Here is a 21,186-nt window from a genome sequence, read left to right on the forward strand (position 1 = left end):
ACAGGCCACTTTACGTGCAGATCTGCGCATGAGCATCGTCGCTTAGTACGGTCAACCAAAAGTGTTTAATATTGTAGAATTACGTGGAAAAACGTAATCTGCGCCTGATTCCATATTTACAGTACACAACGAGGAATTAAAAAAAACAGCGGAGAATGATATAAAAACTAGGTGATAACTGACACCTTAAAAGAAGGAGTAATGTAAAAACAGTGAAAGCCGGTGATAATAACAATTCAACAATGATCATCTGGGCATCACATCACATTAAGCTTGAGGTTGGAGTACGTTTCACTGCGCCCACTTAGGCCATTTTTTCCTCCTTGGGAAATGCTGACTTCTATACTGGGGGCATTTTTACCGCGGTAATTTTTTCGGGGGCGTTCACAAGTGGGCCGGCTTTCCCTGATTTCACCATTACCAATAGCTTCATTTTTACTGCTCATATTTTGCATTTCAATGTGCATAATTTCAGTATATGGGACCGAAGCATCGCAGCCTGGGGATGGGCGTTAGGGTGCGTAAGTGTCTTCACCTCCGCTTTCAGGGTGTGGATATAAAGAAATTGGTCAAGAGCGAACACTCGGCGAAAACTGACCCCAGGAAATGACGCGCGACTTGTTGTGCTGCCACCGATTGATGGATGGCGGCATCAGCGCGGACATGCGCGGACACGCGCGCGACGGCACTCGCTGCAGCGGTAGCCCGCCGGAGCAGACGGCAGAAAGTTGTCGAAGGGAGCGAGCGGTTGTCTGCTTGTGCCTCGCCGCGCCTGTGCGGCACAGACCGCACATTTTCATCTCTCGTGGGCTGCTACGCGGAACGACTGCGGTTTTATAACGACGTCAAGGTGAGCAACGTTTTTTTGCTGAACTACGCTGCATTAGAAGCAGTTTACCATGGCCACGTCGGCCGGAGCAGCTCGTGAACAGGCGCGCCGGCTGTTCAGGCATAGAGAAGTTCAGGCGCAGTTCGCGACGCTCCGGCAGTTTCCAACCGCGCGAGGTTTAATATGTTGTGTTCCTGCGAAACTGAGCAGCATTTTGAACAGTTTATCTCAGCACGCTGTACAAAGTGGCATGTGAAGGCACCAAGGCACGCCGTCGCGCCAACATGGCGTATTAGCCGGCCGGTGCGGCCACGCCTGGCGTGGTTTGCCGAACGGCTAGTTTTCCTAAGTGTTGCGTTTAAAAGGGCGACGGTAAGAGGAGAAATGTTGCATTCTTGACTTTCTTGTTAAACTTCGCAGTATTTCCGGCAGTTTAGCTCAGTACGGCGGCGACTGATCTTCACAAAGTCGCGCGTGAAGGGCAAGCTAACAGGCATGACAAGGTGTGCTGGCCGCGGTGACGTGACATGGCGTGAGGCGGTTTTGCGAACGCCTAGTTTTGCGTGGTGTCACGTTTGACAGGGCAACCGCAAGGTAAGAAGCGTTGCATTCTTGTCAAACTGCGAGGCATTTAGGATAGTTTAGCTCAGCACGGCGGTCTGAGCTTCACAAAATCGCGTATGAAGGGCAAGCCAACATGGCGTGCTCGCCGGCCGCGGTGAGGCCAGGCCGCAATTTTGCGAACGGCTAGTTTTGCGTTGTATCACGTTGCATTAAACGGGGTAAAGTTAAAATGAGAAATGTTTTATTATGTTGCAAGCTTCATTGCTTCAGCTGTTCAGTGGTTTTGAGGAATATTGTTAGTTTAGTGGCTGTTATTACACTCACTGTAGAAATGCATTTTCAGATAGGTTCGGTTAGCCTGCATTTCCTGACCTCTATGTTGCAAGAGTAGCTTTTGTATCAATTTTACCAATGACAACTTTTTTGTTCTGGATCATAACTGCTGCTCACCAAGTCTTAAGTACGCACCCAAATGCGCAGATGTGTGCGCGGTGCAGTGGCTTAACATTTCATTGCCACCTTCTGCATCATATTCATTCCTTTTCCAACAGCAATGCATAGACCCACGGGCTACAGCCGAAGCACTGCAGATGCGACGAGTGAACAATGTGGCCTCCCCCCAAGCGTCAGTTCTCCTCTCTGCCCTGAGCAACACAAGTTATCCTTGCTAAGGTAGCCGCGACTGGGACTGTGTAGTTTATGTATAATGCCTGTTTTGTTACATATCATTTGCCATAATTCGGAAATCAACGATATTCTAATTTTTGTGTCTACCTAAGTGCTCTTTCTCGCGTTCTGTATTTTTATTTTTCTGTACTGTGCGCATCGCCTAATGTGGGCCAAGTTTTGTCAATGCATCTGTTGCATCTCTAAGGTGTTTTATATGCAGCAAAATAAATGTTCATTTCACAAAGCACTTGGCGTCTTTTATGCAATACTGTCTTGCAAAGGCTGTGGCGCAGCTGCGTTGATGGCTAGTTTAGAGAACTCTGAATCTATTTTTCATGTTCTTATGCATGCTGAAAATAACTAGAAACCCTAGCAGACCACGTAAAACCAAAATAATGCGCCAAAAGGGCCGGAAAGGGCGCAGCGCATGCTAGCATTCAAATCACGCGCCTTTCAGCAAGATCGGGAGTAGTTGCCGCCGGCCGTTTGGTGCGTTACAGTCAAATGGGCCGCTGGGCCCTATGGGAGTGTCCGCTCTTTACCAATCTCTTTCTCTATGGTGTGGACACACTTTTGTGCTTCCCCGTGCCGCCTTTTCTCCTCGTGGGTGCTTCTTAAGAGAGTCCTCCACGATGGTTGCCTGCAGTAAGCAATGATTCCGGTGTGGGTTCTCTACGCCGGTAATAACGCGACTAAACAGTAAAAAGACAGCATATATTTCGTTTTCCTCATGGTAGTATATTGATCTGGCCATTTGACGTCCGTTTTACACGTAACAGAGCCGATATGACTGAAATTCAGTCGACAAGCTATCGCGATGTAATGTTTTCCGCAATGTGTTGCCACCACATAAATTCACCAAGGGTATTTTATTTCTCTTCGCCATCATAAAGTAAGCCATGGGCTACTAATTGCGTAGTATTATGCCACACACGTTGTACGAACGCGTTGACGGCTCGTACAGCGAGCTCTGCGGGCATATCGGTCGCCGGAAAGATTATCTGTGAATAGAAACCATTTCATCTCCGGTATTTTATGCAATATCTTTTCTTCGGAATATTTTTCACAAAGAAATAATACCTACAGTTCACTAAAGGAGGGTTAAAACACAATGTGATATCCCTTTAGTGCTTTGTAACCAGCAATGTTAGTCGAGCATAAATTTCTTTTAAAGGGTATTTTTTGTTTTTACAAGGGAAGAAAAACAAGATGAAAGCATTTCTCGACATTAATCAATTTTTATGTAATGCTCCAGCGTTTCGACTGAAGACAATAACATTAGGCCGAATTCAGTTTTTCACATCCGGTTATAACAAATACAGACAGCTCAATATTTTTAATATTCAAAGCATTGTTATCAGACCGTTCACTATAACTTAACTCACAGTGAGAATGTAGAATAAAAAAAGGAAGATTTCAGTGTCCGTCATGGTTCCGTCCACCAAGACAATCGATCTTGCAGTATCGACAGGTTACTGTGAAAGGCTCTACCGATGGCTATGGCCAACACAATACAAAAGCGGACGTGTCTGGTGCGGAGACACTGCTATGCTCTACCACACAACATGGAGACGTAGGGCGAGCCCCGTAATGCCTAAAATAGATAGCCCAAGTCCCGAGCAGTGGGAAGACCTTCTAGCCGACTCGGACGCGCAGCATCAACTTGTGCTAGTGCAGCGAGCCAGAGCCACTGCTGAGGCCAACGGCCGCCGGACAGAGGACTGCCGATCACTGCTCTTTCCTAAACCACGGCCCTTAACAAACAAGTTTCCCCCAAAACATTTATCAATCAATCAGTCAATCGACCGGCTACCACCAGAAGGTTTTCAAAAACATTTTTGTGCTGTTGTAGTGTTACTTCAAAACAACGTCAGGTGAATAAGCGTCAACTTGCCATATTCGTTTTAGTTTACTGCCTTCAATAGCACACTGCGAATACACAAGGTAGTTAGTCTGAGAAATATTCTAATCCGGTGCTAGAATTACGGTGCCTCGATGGGTGCGCTGCCATCGCGCATCTACGCACCATAACAAGGCTTAATACGGAGCAAGTAGTTGCGCCTCCAGGCGCAGATAATGCGGACCGTAATTTTATCTGAAATGCATTAACGATGCCAAATGGTGCCGCTTGTAAAAACATAGTAGCATACTCTTGTATGAACGATTATATTACCTTTTGCATATTCCAGTCGTAAACTGCCACCTGGTTTGCTAAAATGTTATGAGCTCACATAATGTCGTCGTCATCGGCAGAAATATTCGCGAGAGACGCTGCCAATAATCGATAAAGCAGTCAACGAGAACGCGACAAAATTCTGAAGCTGCAGGCGGAACGATAACCACGACAACAGAGCGGACGCTTCCTTAATCTACTCTGGTGCCCTTAATGCCGACGCTGAGAAACCACAGTTATTGAAAGTCTTTAAGCGCGAATTACTGAGGGACACAACTATTGATAGCTCACTACAAGCCACTACCACAAGACTGCACCAAGGTGTGTTGCTGGGAAGGTTGTTTACAGATCATCTTGGAAAAAGCCGCGCAAGAAAACGGGACGAGGGAAGAGAGTCACGCATGAGCGCTGACTAGTAACCTATTGTATTATTGCTGAGAGAATCAATGCACAGACCGGCAGATGTCCACAAGACGAAAAGGAGAAACAATTACAGGAAAGACATTATGTTTGCCACTCAGGTGTTATGATCCGCCAACTTGTGGTGGAACAATGGTATGGATGGTTTGCTATCACATGAGGCTCCTTTGCGCGTGATGATAAGGGGTTTAAAGATTTCCCTCGTCGCTGGTCCGTATAACGTTTGAGGAAAGACAACTGCTGAAAGGGCGGAACGCTTCCATCGCACGATCGACAATGGAGATGTAGGTTGCTTTCGAGACATGTTCTCTGAGACGATCATTGATGCAACGCCCGCATTTACAACATATGATGCACAGCAATAAAAAGGTAACTGTCGGCAGCGCGAGGCCGATGTTCGCCTCGTTGCAAAAGAGCGGCTTGGAAGCCACTAGCAGTTCGGAAAAAGCGCAGTGCAGACATTATCTGCCGTCGCACAGACAGCGCACTCGGCCGCACACACCTATCGCAGTTCATCGCGTCGCACAGTCACTGTACTATATCCTTCTCGAGTACCAACATGCGTCGAAACATCTCGGCCGGCACGTCAGTCTTCGTGCACCGTACTTCGCCGATGATCGCGTCGGAGCGCCGCCACTACCGCCTCACGAGAACGCCGGCCTTCGCATAGATCGCAACCATTTTTCCTTTGTGAGCACTCACAAACGAGTTGTGAGCGGCTCGAGTCACTCACAACTCCAGCTCACAATTAGCCCGCAGCCAACGTCATCACTTCAAGCGTTCATGACGTAAACAGTAGATGTCGATGACGTAAACAAAGGCCACTCCCGCCGTGTTGCCGCTGGCCAATAGGAAAATTGCGAGTGTGAGTGTGATTGTGAGCCCTCTGTAATTCGGCCCCTGGGTTGACTGATGGTATCGCTTTAAAATACATTGCTTTTGCTTCTGCTGCTAGAAAAATATGAAATATCGGTGCAATTACAATTAAAATGGCATTTGATGATCAGGAGTCAGTGGACCGACGCAGCGTTACCATCCACGTCATTCACTAATACAGGACTGCGCCACTTCTGAACAATTTGCGATGCCGCTCCTTCTGACGCGACCGTCAATGAAAAGTTAAAAAAATTTAGAGGACGCTTAAGCTTCGCCTTCAAGATTGGAACGCGATAGCGTTATTGCACCTCGTCGAGAAAACTTATTAAATGCAAGGGTATTGGGGCATCCTCGCACCAGTACCCGCGCGGCCCGAACGGGAGAAGCGGGTGAGCGAAGATAGTGATCTAATGAAAGGAAAGACGCTTGATTCTACAACCCGTGAGGGTGCACGGCAAAACGTCAGGGGCGAGTGGCGCGCCACGTGTCGGGGCAGCGCCGCACGTTGCGAGGAGGGGTTCTTCTGTGTTTGCCGCAAGATGGCTCTGCATGTGCGCAGAGCGCAGAAGAAATGTAGCGGAAACGTACTTCGCTACTCGTGTAACTGCGACTTCTGTAAGCAACATGCTCATAATTACCGATATACACCGCACTATAACGTTCTACGGCACGTTTCTAAGGCAACACCGCATTCACTAGAAGCGCTTTTGTACCGCTTTCAAGCCTCGCACTCGTGGCTGAGTGGTAGCGTCTCCGTCTCACACTCCGGAGACCCTGGTTCGATTCCCACCAAGCCCATCTTGGAAGTTACTTTTTATTTATGAAGTGCATGCCGGAAGTGCATGCCGGGATTTATCGCTCACGGCCAACGCCGCCGACGACACCGGCTTTTCTGCGACACGAGCTCCTTAACGCTACCGCGTTAATAATGCCACACTGGAAGTTTGTCAGTCATGACAAGCGCCAGGCCGAGAGCGAGGAAACGTCTTGCGTCATATCGGGCACTCTCGCAGCTAACGATCCGCGCGAGATAGCAGCAACGCGGTGTGTCCCCTAGGCCGCTCCGGTCACCGAAGCCGTGGTCTCCCCACTTTTGCGCGCGATACAACAAAAATAAAACTGCGGCTCAGCTCATCGGGGCTTTCCGAACCTATATCCTCGCGGCTGACGATAACTATCTTTTCTTACGCCGAGCGACGAAGTAGGCAATAACGCCGGTTGCGGTCTAAGCTCAAGCGGCTACCTTCCCTAGCCAGGGAAATTAGCACACGCGTTTCAAATTAGGCGCTGCACCCATCCCGACACGTTACCAGCGGACGTTGCACTGGCGCCATACTTCCGGCGCTCCTCGTGCGCTAAGTTTTAGTTGCGTGCGGAAACAAACGTCGAATTTCATCGAGCTGCATGGCTATAGAAAATGATTTTTTCTTCGTTTCAAAAACTGTTTAGGCATCACCTCGTCCACGGCATCAAACTGCCCATTGAAATGAAGCTTCCAACTACAATAATTAAAAAGGTATTTATTTTTTTTAATTACACTCATAATTAGAGACATTTTGCACCATGTTTTGTCCGCTTGGGCAGGGAGTGTGTTCCTGCAAATATTGTCTGTATGTTTTCAGTCTGCTATTTTTTTAATCACTTAAAGTCTTCCCTGGAACACCTTCTATACAAAGTGAAGTGTGTAAGAAAAGAATACTTCCCAAAGCGACCTAGATTCCTATAATTAATGTGGGACATAAAAATATCGACTGAAAAAAAATAAGGGAATACAAATATTTTTGTTTGGTTGCTTGTTGACTGACATGGTTGCCTGTTAACTGACAATAAATTCAATATATGTAGAATGAACCACTGGGCACCGCCTTTGATATGTTTTTGTTTTACTTTAAAGTTGGGCCGAACAGGTTTGTAGGGCGTTCATAGAAGCTTAGCCTTCTTAGTTCTTCGTTCCCTAATCTGTTGCATTACACAGGGACACAATTTTGGATTGCAGTATGGGATGGCAGTATTTTTTCTCTGCCAGAATAGGATATTGTAGTCTTGTTAAGCAAGAGCACACCTTTTAAACAGAATTGGAAATTTGATCACGACCAGCCCTGAGGCATCATACAGACGAAATGATCGTTAGATTATCATCTCGCAATTGTTGAGGAGGCGAACCCAGTGTAGAATGGCACCGTTTTTTGATTGGTTTCCTGAGGTTCAATAAAGTGTGTTTTTCGCGCGTAGACTTCTAATTACCTATTCACTCTTTTGATGATTTTACTCGCTGCTGAACCAGATTCTAATGCCCTCGTCAGAGGTTTCCAGTTTTTATGCGACATTAAATATGCGATTTCACACGTTCAGGCGACTTGGACGTCCCAGAACTGCGCACCAACGTTTCTCATCTATAGTAATAATGCTCAACAATTGCAGCATTACATTGGATTGAACACAGGAAAGGAGCGAGCGGTTATTATCAACATGATATCAACGGTTGCTAAAAAGCGTTTTAAAAGAACCCTGTTGACACCTGTGTTCTTTTGCTGACACAAACTTTCGCGGATATCAGTGGGTTTCGTTATTTTGCCGGCAAGATATTCACCAAAGCTGCCCAGATAGAATCAAAGCACTAAAACTTGTGTTAATATTACTGTTTATTAAGCATCGTCATTTAGCTTTCCTGATATCCTTTTTTCCAACTCTTTACCAATGTTACAAATGTTAGAAAAAGATTCCATAAACACTTAACCCAACCCATTCTTAAAAAAAGATAAAGTAAACCAGCTTGACCACGAAGGGTAATCTCGGAGAATGGGACAATATTTGAAGGCGTTCTGAAGACCAGCAATTATCTGGCCGGCACTTGTACTCTGGGAAACAACGCAGGACACAGCTCCTATACTTTCCTCTCTTCAAATACTACCGAGTGAGGCTTTTAGATCTATCACTAAGGCGAGTGCATTTGAGACTTTGGCGAATTTATTATAAGCAAAGCTTTGTAACAAAATACTGGGGAAGTGCAGGACGTCTACAAATGACAGAATTTTAGATTTTCCCTTGCATATTGTTTATTTATTAAATGTGGCAAAACATGTGGTACGTTATTTAGACGATGTTTTAATTGATGCAAGCTCTGGCATTTTCAATACCTTTCTGCAAGTTGGAGTCAAGTGGTTTCCTTAAATATATGCTGAAGGATTAGATGCAGCATTGCAGTATTAGCCCACGGATAGCAGCAGCCTGTACGGGTGTGTTAAATGTAGTAAAGAGTTCGACAGAATTCTGTCTGACGAGGGACAAACATAACGGTAGAAGAAAACATACACTCGCCGAGTACTCCAAAATGTTTTAAAACATGATGTTTCTGGACCCCACGGGTCCCTTGATCACATTGGGATTAAAATTGTGATCACGAAACTCGTAGGGGTCCCGAAACTTCATGCTTGAAGATTTTTTTTTTCAGTACTTGGCGAGTGTATGTTTTCTTCATCCACTGTGTTTAAAAGACACCTAATCTAGACCTGCGTTGTAAAACTGGCATCTGTGTCACTGGAATCCAAATAAATGTCGAGGGGGAGCTTCAGTCTTCTAGCTGAGGTTTCCACAAGTAGACTTCTCGCCGCCAAAGCAAGTCCAGCCGTAGAAACGCCGTCCATCCGACTCATGCTAATCGTCAACCCTCGTTTTTGTTAACACTAACATTGATTGACTTTTTACAGTTATCTTCTAGAACTTGTTCGAACACGACTTTATCCACCCCGCCTGGGTGCTGCAATGGTAGTGCGCTCGATTATGTGCCCCAGGAAGCGGCACTGAATCTCGGCATCAGGGGCTGCTTATCAGTGGGAGAAAAAACTAAGGCGCCCGTGTGCTGTTCGATGTAAGTGCACAATAAGTGGTCGGAAGTTCTGGAGCCCTCCACTACGGCGTCTGTCATGGCATTAGTCGTTTTGGGACACTAAACTCCACAAACCAAACCAAACTCGCCTTAAAGTAGTATGCTTTAGATCAGTATGAAATAATTCGCACTGCGTTTCATGCCAGTAATTCAAAACATGAAGCACTATAGGCCAGATTTCCTAGCCCCTCCTGGGAGCCGCCATTTTCTGCCGACTAGCACGCCGCCGCGCGGGCCCATCTCTGGGGACTGCGTGTCCGCGGTATCGCCGCGGCCGCGCTTGCACGGTATCCGCGTTCAACTAGCCTTCGCGCTCTAGAGATCATCGAAAAAATATTTTCACCGCACGATTGTGTTGGAACGAGTTTATTCGCATTGTCGTAGAATTAAAATCGATTTGTTGTTTATGAGATTTAGTTTTACGTTCACGTTACCTGTTCTGATGGTCATCACCTAGCTACTTCAATAACGCCGTTTCGGTCCCTTAGTGACGATAACATGTTTATGAACAATTGCAAACATCATTCCTGAGTATGGCTTGCATATAATTCCTCTTACAATGCGCTGTTATTCCTTCAGTGTTGTAGTTTGCGTGGTGTGCGCCAGTCATATCAACAAACAATCACTGTGCTTATCGGAGTTGACAGGCTAACGGCAGGGAAAATCTTTTGTGCTGTATTTATAAACACCGCTGCATTACGATTGTTTCTTTTTATGCCCGCGACTGTATACAGCCTATCAAATACTGCGCCTGCATGTTAAGCATAATGCACCTTTTTATATCCTGCACCATAGTAAATCTAGCCTGCCATTTCATTCTAATATTATCTACACTTTGAATAATTGAAACTAGCATTAGGGGCTAGGCGAACCGGTAGTAGATGCCAGTGTCCTTTCACATGAACAAATATTGTTTTGTTATCTGCGGTGCAGAAGACGATATTTTATTTTAAATGGAAAATCATGCTCCGTTTACTTAAGTTCGCAAATATACATTGTCGTATCTACCAAAGACACAGGTCCAAAGAAATGCTAGCTGGAGCATAACCACTCAGTTTTCATATGATATATGGCGTTTAGCGTCGAAAAGTGGCGTCACCTATGAGATACACCGTATTGAAGGGCTCCGGAATTTTATCGAATGCTTGTGATTATTTAACTGGCGCTGATATCGCACTCTACAAAAGCGCTTCAGCTTTGTCGTCATCGAACCTATGCCTTCGGGCTGAGCAGTCAAGAGCCCTAACCACAGAGCCACCGCTGGAGGGCACAACCCCGTTTCGCTATTTATAATAATTTAGCCTCGAATAAATATTAACACAACAACCTGCTTTCGCGCTTTGCAGCGATAAGACAAATAAATTTAATTTTGATACTATTGGCGAGTGTGAAATCGCTGCTTAGGGCTTGAGCCAGGTCATAGAATGTAACGAAATTGTGTTGCGTCCGCGGTAGATACTATACCATCAAAAAGCTACTCCGCTCAACCGCTTTGCACGCCGTCTTATCTCTGAAATAAGGAAATAACAATTGGGAGTTCTGGAAGTCGTACTTAGATTCCCCTAAAGGGATGTATAGAGCCAATAACAACAACTGGTGACCGAAAAAACACGTTTTGCCTAAGCAAACGTCAGCGCAAACGTCGATCCGGTTAAGTCTCACACCATACTGTCAGATCCAAAAATCTACATCAGCGTAGGAAAAACTGGATTTATCACATCAGGAGGTCACCCAGATGTGATAGCACACACCAAACTACGTGCAGCGGTGAAAGAGTACGTTAGCGACAAGATTGAAGAGCGCTCGCTCACAAGCACGTAATATATGTGAGGCGCCTGCGCGACCCGCAGCTCCCTGGCCGGGGGCTACCAAGAGGCTGCGTCTAGTGTCGAGAGTAGGAGTGCGCTAGCAGCTGGCGTGCGAGGGTAAAAAAATCTGGTCTATAATTATTAATTTCTCCGCCAAGCTGTTAGGCAGGTTATGTTAAAATCAACAGGTACTTTGAAATAGTTCAATATGCGCACTGGGACACATCGTTATTTTGCAAAATGTTGGAAAGAAATAAACGTGATGGCTGGCGTAAATCCAAAAAAGGTCGATACCACTCATCCGTGTAGTGGTTGCTGAATATTGAAATTTTGCACATTGAGTTAGAATCTAGGTGGCCTATTATGCTCAGCGGTCGGTTTACGAGGATCTGTGTTAGGAAGCAAATCGCCCTACTACAAGACTTGCGAAAGACACTTTTCAGCGGCTGGTAAAAGAGAGACGGAAAGTGGAAGATCATAAACAAGGACTTTTTGATAGGTTAGTTGGTACATGATCTTGATTTTTACAGCGCTGAAGAAACAAGAAGCGCTTGTGTCCTTTTCTGTCTTTCTTCCTGTGTTGTTTCTTCAGCGCTATAAAAATCCTAAACAAAAATCTGGATCCGATTCAGGTTTCATATTTGTATTGTGTGCCACCGGCAAAATTCTGAACCCCCTGATCTTCAAAGCACCAGACTGAGTCAGCAACATGCTACCAAGCTCAGGTAAGGGTTACTGGCTTCTTGCTTTTTGTGACCCTACTCCAACACTTTCAGAAACCAGGCAAAAGCTTTATGGAACAACAGCTCGAGACGAGACCACTGTATCATATTGAGGTCAATAACACTCATGAAAGAAAAGGGGCGAGGAGGGGGTGTTTGCGACCGCTTCAAACTCTAAAGGGTGAGGTCGATTCCTTATCTCCCTCCATTAAAACACACCTACCACAAAGCAGAATATCCCTGCGCGTGTATGGGAATGACTATTGGTCAGGCAGCCATTTGCCCTTGCCACCCTTCCTACGTCCCTCCCTCCCTCCCCTGCACCTCGCCATGTTTTTTCATATGTGCCAGCACATATGTGCCATCGCTTCATATGTGCCAGTGCTACTGTGCTGTACACTCACTGGTACACGTGCTGGTACACTTGCTGAGCACACCTATCGCAAGATGAACTGTGGCATCAGGAAGTACCTCACCAATGCTCTCCTTTTTCAAGAGTGGACGTGGACTACCAGGTGCAACTTGGGCGGCGACCCAGAGTGCAGCGACGGCAAAAACGCTGGTGCCAAAGGAAAGGAAGCCACCTTCGCGGCTCGCCAAAAGTCCAGAGCTAGCGAAAGTAGCACCAAGCGATTGCAAGACGAGCTCGAAAGTAGTAATGCTCTTTGATCTATTAAGTTCTCCTCGCTAGTTCGAATATGATAGCTAAACCAAGTGGTGCGCGTTTTCTGCATAATGGAGTCGATGCGACTGAAGTTAGGCTAACAAGCTATTGAGACCAGGGCCCGCTTGCACAAAACAATCTTAAGACTGTCTTAGCTAAGTCCAGACTTAACTGGAGTCTAAAGAATAGGCCACTAGCATGGCCGCTTAAGACTGGAGTTAAGACTGGGCTTCAGTCCTGACTTGAATAAGTCGCTTGTATGATTACGACTCTAGTGTTGTCTTGGTTAACACGCAAGGACGCCAGGTGTCTAAGTAGAGAAATTAGGGAAATACAGGGATGCGCTGGCACTGTCCCTGCTTTAAGATGTGCACATTCCGTCAATTTTGCGTTCTGTAAAATCCGTGCCATAGCTTTTTGCGGCTTAAGATTGTGTTACGAGAAAAAATGCCCAAAGTGGTTGCTGAGGCAGTTCTGGGAAGCCACTGTGGTGAACATGAACCCGAAGCGTTCGACGTTCGGAACACGAGCCGTCTTAAATAAGCTTGGTCTTTCTAAAGACACCATTTAAGTCTGGACTTAGCTCGGACTTTATCGTGCAAGCCGGCCCAGATGTGTTGCGTAGTGGACTGACGGCGGTGAAAATTGACCGCGGGTATTTTATTTTTCTTGGAAATCATAAAATAAGGCTTGGTCTACGAATTGCGTAGTATTATGTCAGAAACGTTGTGCGAGCGCGTTGACTCCTCGTAAGGCGAATTACACGGGGATATCAGTCACCGAGAGGTTTGGCTGCGAATAATAACCATTTCTGCTTTGTTATTTTGTGCGATCTTCTATTTGAATTTCTTTCTCAAATATTTATACGTACAGTTCACTAAAGATGTGGTGAAGACAATGCGATTTCGCCTTAGTGCTTTGTAACTAGCAGTGTTAATCGAGCATACATTTTATCTGAAAGTTAATTTTTGTTGATTGCTATGAAAGAAAGCAAGATGAAAACTCTTCGTCGACATTACACGAAATTCAACTAATGCTTGAGCGTTTCGGTTGAAACCAGAAAAAGTCGGTAACATTAAGCCGAATGCAAATTTAACATTCGGTTTTCACAAAGACAAACAGGCCAATATTTTTCGCAACCAAAAAATTGTTAGCAAACTGTTCACTGCAAATAATGCACAGTGAAAGATTACACTTACCAAGTAAGCTCCCAGTGTCCGTCACGGTTCCGTCCACTAAGGCAATCGATCTCGCTATGTCGATCGGTTACTAACAGAGGGTCTCTAATAACGGCATCCGGTAAAAACGACCTCGGAGAAATGTCTCCGGAAAAATGGCCCCGGAAGAAACGTCTCCGGGAAAAATCTCCCTTTTTATGAAGTAGGAAAAAATGTCCTCGAACTGGGACTAAGTTCTTGCGCTATAGGATAGGCTGCGTTACCCCGTGGCGAGCTGCAACGATGAATGATGCATGTTAACTTTATTATAGCGATTTCACCTTTCGGCTTGGAATTGAACGGAAACATCATAGTGATGCGAGCATTTATAACCAAAAAGAAAATGATGGCAGCAGCAATACAGTAACTGCGCGTCGTCTTCGCTTTGTTTGAGGGTAAAAGGCGAGCTGACCACCGGCTTTAAAGAAAAATTGCTTGGAGCGATGCATTAGTATGGACATGATGCACGACCGGTTAAGTCTCGTCCTGCTTATATCTTCATCACCCTTATCACAATTCTACACTATCATCAGAAGAATGGTCGAACCTCGTCACCAGAAAATCTGTAAGTACTTCTAGTGGCGTCTTCTGCTCTGGGCGGTTCCCAGGGACTACCAACGGCGATCCGCTTGTACCTGTCGTAGTGGGCAGTATTACCAAGCTTATTAAACACGTCATATGATTGCCTAACGAGCTGCGGAGCTTGGAGCCTTGCAAAGTATAAAGAGCCAGATGACGATTTGACCAAGCTTTTACGCATTTTTGTAAATAATTTGGGCGCCCAGAGGGCGCAGGTTCCAAATGATGATTACATTTAACTCAAAGCCAAAAAAGATTGGCATAAAATGTGTATCTGTTCTTTTTTTCTTGTGAGTTCCGGAAGAAATCATTTTTAGGGCCGGGTTTTGCCTTGGGGACGTTATTTCCTAGTTGCCCCTTTTTTAAGGGCCTTTTTTTGGGGCCGCATCTTAAGGGGATCTTTTACCCGGGGACTTTTTTACCTAGACCCATTTAATAACACTTCTGAGCGAGTTTAGTGTGACTTCAAAATACCGTCAGGTGAAGAAGTACTAACTGTCAATAGTCTTTTAGTTTACTACAGTCAACAATAAACCGCGAATAGACAAGGTTGTTAATCTGAGAAAAATTGTAATCCTCTCACAAGGATTACGGCGCCTCAATGCGCGAGCTCCCCTAGCACATCGAGGCGCCCTAACAAGGATTATAAAGATCAAGTAGTGTCGCCACGTTGCGCAGGTATTGCAGACCGCAATTTTCTTTTAAATTCAAGAAAGATACCAGATGGCTCCACTTGTCAGAACGTAGCTGTATAATGGTGTGTGATTGATTATATTGCCTTTTGCGTATCCCTTTCGTAAACTGCCACCTGTTTTGCTTAGATGATGAGCTCACAAAATGGCATCGTCATCGGTGGAACTATTCACGAGATCCGCTGTCAATCGCCCTAGAAAGCATTCGACGAGAACGTGACTACTTTTGGAACCCACAGGCGGTGCGATAACCAAGAAACAAGACCGGGCCCTCCTTTATTAATTTGAAGCGCCTTTAATGCCGACGCTGAAAAATCCCATAGATTGTAAGTCTTCAAGGGCGGAAAACATAGGGTCACAACTAATGATAACCACCTTCAAGCCACTACGAGAACACATCATCAAGGTATGGTTTTGCGGAAGTTGGTTGCAGATCATCTTCGAAAAAGCAGCACAAACAAAACGCGACGAAGTAAGAGAGACAAACACGAGCGTAATGGATTGTATTTATTGCTGAGCGCAAAAATACACAGGCCGACAGAGGCGCAGAATCAAAAAAGAAGAAAAAAAATGAAAAACTATGCTTGTAACTTCAGTGGTAAGATACGCAAACTTGTGACGAGACAATAATATGAATGGTTTTCTGACACATGAGGCTTCTTTTCGAGCGATGATAAGAGGTCGAAGATTTCCCTGATGCGCCGGTCCGGCTAACGTTAGAGGATAGCGCGCTGCTGAAAGAGCACAACGCATCCTTCGCATGATAGATTTGCAGAACTAGGTTGCTTTCGGAAACCACGTCATCAAGGCACAATTCATGTTCTTTGAATCTATCAATGATTTACCGCCAATGTCCAAATGGATATGGAATTTTGATATTCTCGCTATGGGTTGCGTTTCATGTGTAACCTTTAACTCAAATCACGTTGTCCGAACCACGGGGTGTATCTCTGACAGATGTCTTATCTTAATATGTCCTGTTATTGGAAACGTACCATTCAAACAACGTTAACGGCTATTTTTCATTATATTCAAAACCACACATTACGTTTGGTATGCGGCGGTATTTCTTTAGTCATTGAGAAGTTCATGCCACGAAATACGATTTTGTCTATCTATTATCAAGGCTTAGTATAAGTGCGTAAGATGTTTTCACCTTCAATACTGACCCCTTACTATTCTAGTAAAAATAATGCCATGCTCTTGTGGCTATACAGAGCCTTGCCTTGCCAGACAAATCAGTATTCACTAGTGATACCACATCTCTTTCACGCAAAACTAATGCATTCCCTTTAAGCTATTGACCTTTCTCAATATAGTTCACTTATTAATAGTCCGCTTATGGAAGTCGTCTTTATCATGACAACAAACACACAGGCTGCCTAGGTAGCAGTGGAATATTCTCCAATGGGATCGCTGAATAATAAGACAGAGTTAGCAGTGCTAGCAGAACAAAGTGTTTACTGATCATAAATGCGTTCGCCGGCTGAGGAAAAACAATAGGGCACTTCAGTGCCCAATTTATAGTAGACGGCATACCGTCTTTTTATCCCTCAAATTTCCTAAAGGTGTCTTCTTTATATATCATAAATTATTAACATAAATAATACTTTAAATTAGACCACACTCCGAGCGCATGTTAATAAATAACAAAAACCACACCGTGTTCATTGGCGCTTCTTTAACACACATGGTACGAATAGCACCTCAGGACCTTTTTTGGGTTCAATATCGCTCATGCTGTGCTTAGGAAAAATGGAGTACCTAGAAACAGGAGGTAGCCAGAAAGCTGTTCAGAGAGACTTGGGGAGACGAAAAACTTCTATGCATACGGTAACAAAGAGCAATGCCAATAACTATATGAATAACATCAGCAGAACCGTCCCGTACCGATTTATGGTCGTGAACCTTTTCCATCCCTCTATGGGAGAGCTTAGTACGCTGTCCAGAGCGGCCGCAGGGAGGCGCTGACATCAAGCGAGGTCGCGTTGACAGTTGGCAGCCGTGTGGTGCGGACGCGTGTTGCATCGTACCTCGGATTGCACGTGGCTACCGGAAATGGACGGACTGGTGATTACGGCAGCTTCCAAAAGCGTCAAAGAGATTAGTTTTTTCTTTTAATAACTTTATTTAGTTTTCAGACATCTAGGTTAGGTGCACCCTAAAGCATAGTTCTTAGCTCTTTGTCTAGCGGCCTGGTTTTCGTGCCGGCAGCTATGGCTTTCAGCGTTGAATCTTGAACTACGTTCTTATCCTGTTAGCTTTTTAGATAATTGTACTTTTTTTCGAGGTTATTGAAATTCGCAGAATTTATTTGAGCGCATGTTTGCTGGTCGTTCTTTTTGTCTTTCATTTGCAGTCTGTACATTCTGAGAACTTGTAGTAGAAATAGTTTAGTTTCTGTAGGCCTACGATTTGCAAGCAAAAGAAGGTGAAGGTGAAGTATGCGTAGTATGAGGCGCAGGTTATTCTTAAGGAAACTCGTTTCGACTCGGTAGAGGAAGTGAAATCACTGACTTCTTGTGCCGGTGTTGCGTGCTTAGTGCGCGCCTAGACATGTTTGAAATATAAAAGGTTGGTCTAGTCTCGCGAGTGGAAGCCCTAGAATATGAACTAGGTATAATAAGGGCATAACATTTGAAACTGCTGGGACGTCTTGCTCAAATAGAAGAAAAAATGGCCGACAATCTCCATGGAAGCAACCAGGACGGACATCCTAGTGCGGGAGACGTGGCTGGTAGGTCAGGTATGGTCCAACCGACACAGTTATTCAGAAGTAGCTACTACGAAGTCGGCAACGAAGGAAGAAGTAATGAACAGTGAAATTTCCAGACAGGACACAGATAACCCGAAGAATGAGCCAGCAGTTGGGCGGAAGAGAGTGAATGTCCGGGGATTCCAGAATGAGCAGGTACAGTCGAGCTATCATGGAACATGTAAAGAAGTATACGTATGTGTGCACGAAAATAAAATATTTTGTGTGTTTTTCTGAAGCGGCACATCGTGTCCGACGATGCGCATATGCTCCTATACTGCTTTTCTATTTCTCTATTGCGGAAAACATTACGTTGGCGCACCACCTGCAGACCTTGGAGCTGAAAACGTTAACCGGGTGACTTAATGAGTTGCGCATCGCGTTTATGCGGCTCAAATAGCAGTTTAGTATTCATAATAAACGCTCTAGTGACTTATCAGCAGCAGTTCTTATTCGTTTAAAATACCAATACATACGAGCGTATGCATAATCTGCTGATCCCGACTTACACTGAATTCACGCAACGCAGAGAACACAAATAAATTGCAACGATCCACACAGCGTAACCGAACGCTTTTCTACGACACAGGGATATCTATTTTTCGGACTGTATCAGTAACAGGGAAGGCTGGGAGGCGGCCCTGTCCAGCTCGGATCTCGAGGAACAACGAGCTCTCGTCGAAAGAGCACTGACAGCGGCTTTCACCATCGATGTCCCGGACTGGGGACCTGACCAGCCTTCCTTTAATCTAAGCCAATGTCCATAAATGTTATCATCGTCATCATCATCACCTATCAACCTAACCAAATATTACGAAACTGAAATATGCAGATGCCACAAAACAACCCTTCACAAACAACCACAATAAAACGTCGGACATCTAAATAGGTTAGGTACTTTGCCTTTGTGCCTCTGTGCTGCCTTCGCCTGAATAGCCACGTAACAAAACTCCTCCTTTCTTTGCCTCGCAAAACTATGAAGCCTAACTCTTGAAAAAAAGGAAAACATTTAATCATAAACAGCACCGCTGCACACTGCTAAGAATGTTCTGCTTTTTCATCAAGGATGGAGCAAAGATAGGGCTTGACCGATATTGTCTAGAGACATATCTCTCAATAAAAGCCTTAAACCCGTATTCACACGCACCAGAAATAAGCCCTAAGCTGTTCCCATGACGTTCCAATGCCTCCAGCTATGAACACCAGTGCCTTATAGCGAAAATTCCACCCCTGCATCTCACAGTGCATCAATTATACATCATGTAGATTGGTGTGTTCTTTGGAGCAATTAATCCATTTGTTACCCATCGATGACAGCGGAAATGGGCCCAGTAGGTCGATGCCGACTTGGTCAAACGGCGTCCGAGGTGGAATAATACGTTGGAGCAAACCCGCGGGTTTGAGAGGAGGTACCTTTCGACGTTGACACTCGCGCCAGCCTCTGACGTAGCGATGGACGGCGTCGGAAAGTTTAGGCCAATAATAGGCTTGACGAACTCGAGCGAGTGTGCGTGCAAAGCCCAAGTGGCCGGAGGTGGGCTCATCGTGGCAAGCAAAAAGGATATCGTCGCGAAGGTCGGCCGGCCCGACAAGGAGGTGCGCTCGATCAACAGTGCTGGAGTTTTTCTTGAATAAAACGCCATTCCGAAGACAGAATGCAGACAGGTGCCTTCCAAACTGGCGGGGGACGTCAGCAGCGCGACCCTCCAGGTGGTGAATGACAGGTCGAAGGTCTAGGTCAGCTCGCTGTCGGGTCATTATGTCTGAGGCATTCAGTAGTCCTAGAAAACCTCTGTCATCGGTGGCGTTATCGACAAATCCGACGGGTGCCCGCGAGAGCGCGTCAGCATCTTCGTGCTTCTGACCAGATTTGTACACAATGGAGTAATCAAATTCTTGAAGGCGAAGTCTCCATCGTGCTAGGCGCCCCGATGGATCACGGAGATTGGCCAGCCAGCACAAAGAATGGTGGTCAGTAACGACTTTAAACGCGCGGCCATAGAGGTAAGGCCTAAATTTCATAGTTGCCCACACAACTGCGAAGCATTCCTTTTCCGTAGTGGAATAATTTGTTTCAGCGCGGGAGAGCGTGCGGCTGGCATACGCAATGACCCTTTCCACGCCAGCTTGGTGTTGAACGAGTACAGCGCCAAGGCCGTTGTTGCTGGCGTCGGCGTGGATTTCGGTGGCAGCGCATTCATCAAAGTGCGCAAGAACAGGGGTAGTTTGCAGTCGTTTGCGTCGCTCCGCAAAAGCCTCCTGTTGCTCGGCGGCCCACACGAACTGTGTATCATCCCGCGTGAGGCGGGTGAGGGGTGCGGCTATCTTGGAAAAATCGGCGATGAAGCGGCGGTAGTACGCACACAAACCCAGGAAACGTTTTCAACTCCTCTTCGTGGTAGGAACGGGAAATTTTGCGACAGCGGCAGTTTTGTCAGGGTCTGGCCTAACGCCTGCGGCACTCACAAGATGACCAAGAAACTTCAACTCTTTGTAGCCAAAGTGGCACTTTTCGGGCTTGAGCGTCAAGTCAGCTGACCGGAGGGCATCTAATACTGCGCGAAGGCGTTCGAGGTGTTCTGTAAAGGTTTCAGAGAACACGACAACGTCGTCGAGATAAACTAAACAGATTTGCCATTTGAGGCCGGCGAGAACGGTGTCCATCATGCGCTGAAAAGTAGCCGGCGCTGAACATAGGCCGTATGGCAGCACTTTAAACTCATACAGTCCATCTGGGGTAACAAAAGCTGTTTTTTCGCGGTCCCGCTCATCAACCTCAATCTGCCAGTACCCGCTCTTCAAGTCAATGGAGGAGAAGTACTGGGCGCGACGAAGCTTGTCGAGCGAATCGTCGATACGGGGCAGGGGGTCGACGTCTTTTTTTTTGTGATGTCGTTCAACTTTCGATAGTCAATACAGAAGCGAAGGGTGCCATCCTTTTTTTTTCACAAGCACGACAGGGGACGACCAAGGACTGTTGGAGGCTTGGATGACACCATCACGAAGCATCTCTTGAACCTGTGTGTGAATCGCTTCACGTTCCGTCGTTGAGATACGGTACGGCTGCTGGCGTATAGGGCGGGCATCGTCGGGAGTAATTATATGGTGCTTCACAAGAGGCGTCTGCCGAGTTTTCGATGATGTCGCGAAACAAGCACTGTATTTTAGAAGGAGAGAACGTAGGTCGTGCTGCTGTGTTTCCGAGAGATCTGTACTAATATCCAGACGATCAAGGGATGGGTGCACATTTTCAACTTCTCCGAACGTAAAACATTCAGAAACGTCCGCTAAGGCGTCGGCGAATGCGATTGTGGTAGCGCGGAAAAGATGGC

At 45.8% G+C, this 21,186-nt stretch overlaps 1 protein-coding gene across 1 annotated transcript; it reads left to right on the forward strand.

Annotated features, from left to right (window-relative positions):
• The first annotated feature begins 598 nt into the window (after nucleotides 1-598).
• LOC146195434 (uncharacterized) lies at nucleotides 599-2,435 on the forward strand. Its single transcript, XM_084596235.1, has 2 exons — nucleotides 599-850; nucleotides 1,945-2,435. The coding sequence occupies exons 1-2, from the start codon at nucleotides 644-646 to the stop codon at nucleotides 2,062-2,064; spliced, it is 327 nt and encodes a 108-aa protein (XP_084452361.1). The 5' UTR covers nucleotides 599-643; the 3' UTR covers nucleotides 2,065-2,435.
• The last annotated feature ends 18,751 nt before the right edge of the window (nucleotides 2,436-21,186 follow it).

Source organism: Amblyomma maculatum, chromosome 3 (genome assembly GCF_055883805.1).
Source record: "Amblyomma maculatum isolate TAMU_Amacu chromosome 3, ASM5588380v1, whole genome shotgun sequence".
NCBI classification, from domain to species: domain Eukaryota; kingdom Metazoa; phylum Arthropoda; class Arachnida; order Ixodida; family Ixodidae; genus Amblyomma; species Amblyomma maculatum.